The following is a 6,543-nucleotide window of genomic DNA, read 5'->3' as shown; positions in this document are numbered from 1 at the left end:
TATGAAGCCAAGATTACGAACTCATTGATCATTTGAAGAGTTTATCAACAATTTGTTAAAAAACTTAGGGTTGTAAATTGAGATGGTTTATGATCAATACGACTCGTCAACCATTAGAGACTGATATTGGCCTACTGGGCCGTGCGCCTTGGCAAGCTTAATAGTACAGGGTTGAAACTACGAAACAATGGTCAATAAACTAAAATATCAGAGAACGATCTCAACCAGTCGACCGGTTAAAAAAATTGGCGCAGACATATTGAACAACAAACCTCGTGTACTTTCAGAAACGTTTGGTTAAAATATAGCGAAGTTCCGGGCTTGAGGAAGTGTCAAAAAATGTTGCAGTGAGATGGTTTAGCAGGATTTGGTGGAGGAGGCGGAGGTGGAGCAGGCGGTGGTGGAGGTTCAGTGGCGGGCGAAATGGAATAGTTAACATTGTAGCAAGCGACTCCTTTCCAAACGCCCCTTATTGATCTGCGTTGGCCACCAAAGTCGAACACTAGCTCGTAAGGAACCTCCATTTCAGCTTCCTGTACCATCGCTTTAGCAATATATGTATGATGGGCAGGAACGGTCACAGGGAATTCGTACGATTTCGTTATGGCTCTGCTTATACATTGTTGAAAAGAATGGTTGTCTGAGAAGTCAAAAAAGAGTTGACAATTAATCTCGGCTACACCCGGGAAGCCGGCACTAAAATCCGCCCCGATGCCATAACTGAAGTTGACAGTGTGAGTAGCGGATCTTGTTTCTCTTTCAGTTACTGAAAATGAGAACGTCATTGTTTGCTCTAAATCACCGTCGTTTTTAAATTCCCCTTCAGAAATGACCATTGACCGTTGTGATAAGATGCTCCCCTCGTTCCTGAAGAAGTTCATTTTGACCAGTTTGACGTAACCATGTATTCTTTCAAAATCCGCTTCCAGTTGAGCGATTATCCGCATTTTCTCGTCTTCAGAACCAAAAACTGAGTACGCGGCCAACCAGGCAGCTGATAGTCCCACCTTTTTAATGTTATTCGCTAAATTTACTGTTATCTCTCGTTTACCGATGACATCCTGGCAATAGTTTTCCATTCTTTGCTTATCACTCTCAACTTCGGTGTTATATTTTTGGCGATTCCAAGGCATTCGAAATTGCTCTCCTTTCTTCATCTTTGCTGAATAGGATCCGGCACACTTGAGCATCGACTTGATATCTTTACAAGTTGGTTCTGATAGAAACCCTGCGCATTTTTCCTTGAAGGAGTTGTAGTGATGTTTAGCTTCGCTCGTTCCATCTGGTTCGTCTAATCTAGGTCTGCGTCTTTTTAGCTCTTTAGCTAAGTGAAGACACCGTTTTTCAGCGAACTCTCTTAATTCCTTTGCAGCCTCCGTTGGAAGTATATTCAGGGGTTCATTGCTATGAACGCCAGACGTTGACATAGCCGCGATAAGGAATCGATCAACTAATGATGCCCCAGCTGCGAAGTTGAAACCTTTTCGGATCGAAGCGAACGAAAGCGGAACGTAATCTCTTAGGGTGCATATGAGATTAATGTTAATGAAGCTTTCACTGGCTTATATTTGACTGCCCGTTACAGGCCGTCAAGTATATCACCTGGTGTGGCCTGTTTCAGAGCTCATCAGTCAAGGTTCTTCTTGAATGCCTTTAAAGTCTTTGTGACGTCAATTCAAAACATACATGCCCTGAAGATAAATTACAGACAATGCAAGACCGTCTGTACAAGGTTTCAATTTCCTTTCTATTAGACTACGAATACTCCCTCATTTTTCATCAAGGATAGTAGAGGGAGCAAAACGCGAGCGCGAGGGAAAATCACTCCATGCGAGAAAGGCGAGACGCAGCGGGGTGTGACACGCACGCTCGCGTTTCGCTCCCTCTACTGTCTCTGAGGAAAATTGAGGGACTACCCGTAGTCCACCTTTCTATCAATAGTGTCGAAAACAAAGACCTAGTATCTTAATTATCCATCGACCAATATCTCTATTTAACAAGAAAAATGTGTAGGACAGCTGTTCGGTAAGACTGCAAACTTGGCCGGTCTTCGAGAAAACACAAGCCCCCAAATTAAAAGTAATATAAAGCAAGACAATAACAATACCATTAGTTAATGAGTTTACTGTTGTCATTAGAACGAACTACAGGACCTACAGGAACTACTCTAAATGACATGAACTTCGTCAAACCACACCAAACAAGAGCAACTGCAGCACTGACCTACTGGCCAAGTATATCAGGTACACCAAAGTACACCAACGTAAGGCCAATCTACACCAACCTGCCACTGAGCTATATCAACTACACCAACTGATTACACCGAACTACATCAAACTAATAAAGGATTAAATTAACTGCAAAAACCGTGGACGAAGATCCTGCTAGTTGTAAACGTTGGATCTCTAGGAAAGAGTTCAAATCAGCCAAAATATAAAGAACCAAGAACGAAAAGTCCAAAGACTACTGCAAAGCTGATTTAAAACAACGTATATTGTTTTTTATAACAATATTTCGGCTGGCCATACCAGCCTTCTTCAGGTTTACAGATGTTACTAAACTTATGTAGCAATCACAATATTATATAGATGGAGAATGTCACAATAAAAGGGTGAGGCGGAAATGACGTACAACATAAAAACGGAAAGGGGAAATACTAAGGATATGGATTACAATAATTCGTCTCGGCGGTTTAGGCCATGAGGTTCAAGAGTCATGGCCTTATCAATCAAATGCGACTCCCTGGCCTTACGAACTGAGTCACGTGAAGAATGAATTTTCTCTAGTGGGATTAACTGCATGTCAGTATGATAATGGTTAGAGTGAGAGAGAAAGTGTTCAGAAACAGTAGTGGGTTTAGATTTAATGTTAGTTTTGTCGACTGCACGTCTGTGTTCGTTAAATCTGTCCTTGAGACGTCGCTTAGTTTCACCTATATATTGTAAATTACAACGATTATATTGGGCCATGTAGATCACATCTTTAGTGTTACAAGTAATGTGTGAAGTGATGGAGCGTGTTTCACCTGTAGCGTAAAAGGTATAACTTGTGAGGCCGTTAGTAATGTATGGACAAGTGGCACAATTCTGTCCACAACGGAAGGAGCCTGGCGGAAAATGATTGGTGGAGATAACGGGTAGTTGTGCTTTAACTAAAAGGTCACGAAGATTAGAGCTACGTCTGTAAGCAACAAAAGGCGGTTGCTTTGCAGTAGTCTTTGGACTTCTCGTTCTTACATCAAACAACACCGAATCAAACCAAACTACACCAACTACATGAAACTGCACCGACTACATCCCTGGCTACACCAATCAGTCCATACCATTCAGGACACCGAGCCACACCAAAGTGCACGCATTAAACATAGGGCGCAGAGGAGTTATTTGTGGGCTTGATTGTTGATTGTACTTAATTTTTACGGTTAATACCTAGCATCGCCTTAGTTTTAGTACTGTAGAATCGAGCAAACCGTCACTCGATTGTCTAATAAACCTGGTAAAATATTTAAAATACTTCATATAATCTGAACTAGTTATGACGTAACAGCCATAATAACCCTATAAGGCTACGTGCAAACGGACGCAACAACTCCCAACATTGTTGAGCCAAGAATGTTGGGAGTTGTTGCGTGCGTGTTGGCAGTGGTGTGCAAACGGATGCAACAACTCCCAACAATGTTGAGACCTGCAGTGCATCGTGAGAAGGGTACAACCCATAAGTCTTTGTAAACCATGCGTAATGAGCGTGCGTGGCCTCAACAATGTTGGAAGAGCTGTGCAAACGGATCCAACATGGTTGCGCTACGCTTCGGCGATCACGGAACCAAAGAAATGTTGGGAGTTGTTGGCTGAAAAGTTTGACCGGTTTCAAACTTTGCGCAACAACATCCAACAACATGCAACAGGGTTTGCAAACGGATGCAACATGTAACATTCGACAATGTTGGGAGTTATTGGCCAACAATGTTGCGTCCGTTTGCACGGGGCTTAAGCTATGGATTAGTTTTGTTATCACTGACATGAACGGGGACCAAAGCGTTAGAACAGATATGTTAGGAATGTGTAACTATTTAGGCATGTTTGGGATGTGCAACTATGTGCACTATGTGCATAAAATCGGGAAGACTTTTCGGCTAGGCTTGAGGAGATTTTCCCAGCCACAGTCACTCCTTCCCAGCTGTATACTAATATTAATTTAATGTTATTTAGCCATTTATTATGTTTTTTTATTCTACTTGTTGTAATTTATTCTCTGTGGTACAATAATAAAATGATAATGATAAAATAAGTTTTAGGATTTTCGATCAAAATAATAGGATTCGATCGAAGGACCTAAGAAATAACCGTAACCAATTTGAATTAGAAGGTGAAAGATCGCGACGAAGGGAAAGCAACCTTCAAAATTTCTGCGAGTTGTAATTTAACCTTTTTAAAGATAATTCTCAAGAGCAATTTGTGAGTTATAATTTAACCTTTTTCAGATAATTATCAAGAGCAACAGATGATTGCATTTGGGGAATCCATTTTGGTTTTAAGCTATCTTATCTCATTTTTTATTCTATTCTTCTAAGCGTATTGTTCTTATTCTACACTAACCAGGTGCAAAACGTATTGAAACAGTCACTTGAAAGGGCAGTTAGCTATAAGGCCAGTCTGTCGAAAAAGGTAAACAAACTGGAGCCTATTTAGGCTCCTGATACAAACGAATTTCAAACAAATATATTCAATTCATTGAACAAGCAAATAATCATCACTCTAGAAATGTCAAGTCTACATTGAGCAAATCTCTGATCTAAGAACACAATTCAAGCCAGCTGGATTATTTCAGAATACACGCCTCTCATCATGTGACCCAAGAGTTAGGGGTAAAGGATGGCATCACGAAAGGCAAAAGCAAAGCGCCGGCTACTCAGAGCCGATGAAGAGATAGTAGATGAAGAGCCTATTCACAGAAACAGATCAATGAAACTCAAACAAACTCTTTTTCTCATACTCTTTGAAAAAAGGAAAAAAAGGCATTCCAGCAAGGGCAACAGGGCACCGACCAAACTAACTCTTTCCATTATGCCTACATTTTTCAATGATAATTCGCACTAGACACAAATTCACCACCAGTTTGGCTGCCGCTCAATAAGTATGACCCCTGGAGACTAGTTTTTAAAGCCAAAGACTTGTTATAGCCAAGAACAAAGCGCACAATATCCATAACCTTTTCTTCTCAACCCTGGATCAAACGGTCAGATATAGGACGGGGCCACATGAGGACTGTGCCAATCGCCAGCCTTTTTTCCTTCACGGGACTTAATGATGTCTTCGGTAAAACTTAGTTCGAGGCGGCCAAAGTCAAAACTTAAGACACTAAACAGCATTCAAATTGAATATTTCGTGCACTGATTTCAAACTGAACTGTCATTTGTCTCAGAGAGGGAATTATGGGTAGGGACGGAAAAAGACCCAGTGGTGGTGCGCGAGGAGGGGGGGGGGTTCACTGCAGCAACTTTCACACTAATCTATAACCACGCAGCAACAAAAAAAGAAGGAACAACAAAGAACACTATTAATAATCCAAGAAGGTGGGAGATGTGAAAAATTACAAAATTTCTGCTAACCCGGTTTTCAAAAATCCAAGTAGATGTATAAAGGGAATAAATTAAACTGATAATTCGGAAAAATCATAAAAAAAAAACTAGATAACACTAGAAAAATGCACTAAATAAACTGATAATCGCGAGGAGAGTAATAAGACGATCAATAAAAAAACACACACTAATCACAAGCAAATCACCATCGGCTCCTCTCCTAATCACTGAACGCAGCAACAATCTGAGGCTACTCATGGTGTCACTTTTGCTAATAGTCCCGACTAACTGGGATACTCATATTTTATCAAGGTTTTTAGTTTTCATTTTTACATTTTTTTAAAGCCTTTACGATTTTTAGTGCGTCGAATGTGTCAACAAAGACGTGATGTCTTCTTCTGATACAGCAAGTAGCAGACTTTATTATATCTCTTACTACGCGCGCTGTGATTGGTCAATTTTGCGGGACGTATTCTAATGCAAGGGCCGCTAAATTTTAGAATTTCCTTCCCTCGCGGCCGATTAACCTCAGAGATATAATAAATATCTTACTAACCTCGTTTTTCTCGGTCCGTACTGTAAGTTACGGATCAACGAGAAAAAACGAGGATCCGTAACTTACAGTACGGACCGAGAAAAACGAGGTTAGTAAGAAGTATTTACATACTTATATGTTATGTAAGTACTACAAGTATTCACCTAATCAGTTGGATATGCTTTTCCAAAGATTGATTGATTCGATTTTCACTTGCGCCATAGAAGTCTGGGGATATGCACCTGTAGTAGATAAAATCCGTTCTCAGTTAGACTGGTATTCAACCGGTATTCAATTTGATTCAGAAATCCTCTGTCCTCTTATTAAACCCTAATTATTCATAAGAGACAAAGGAAATTCAAGTTTCACCTGAGAACAGATTTTACCGACACCATCCACACTCACTAAGCAAGTGTCTGGATAACTCAGT

General features: G+C 40.5%; 1 protein-coding gene across 1 annotated transcript; it reads right to left on the bottom strand.

Annotated features, from left to right (window-relative positions):
- Positions 1-332: 332 nt before the first annotated feature.
- On the bottom strand, positions 333-1,606 carry LOC140926243 (uncharacterized). Its single transcript, XM_073376017.1, has one exon. The coding sequence runs from the start codon at positions 1,425-1,427 to the stop codon at positions 333-335; it is 1,095 nt and encodes a 364-aa protein (XP_073232118.1). The 5' UTR covers positions 1,428-1,606.
- Positions 1,607-6,543: the final 4,937 nt, after the last annotated feature.

This window comes from Porites lutea, chromosome 2 (assembly GCF_958299795.1).
Source record: "Porites lutea chromosome 2, jaPorLute2.1, whole genome shotgun sequence".
In the NCBI taxonomy this organism is placed as follows: Eukaryota; Metazoa; Cnidaria; class Anthozoa; order Scleractinia; family Poritidae; genus Porites; species Porites lutea.
The sequence above is the reverse complement of the archived record's forward strand: the minus strand, read 5'-3'. Positions and strand labels throughout refer to the sequence as shown.

Coding starts and splice junctions, on each gene's coding strand:
- LOC140926243 (XM_073376017.1), bottom strand. CDS start 1,427: ATGTCAACGTCTGGCGTTCATAGCAATGAACCCCTGAATATACTTCCA.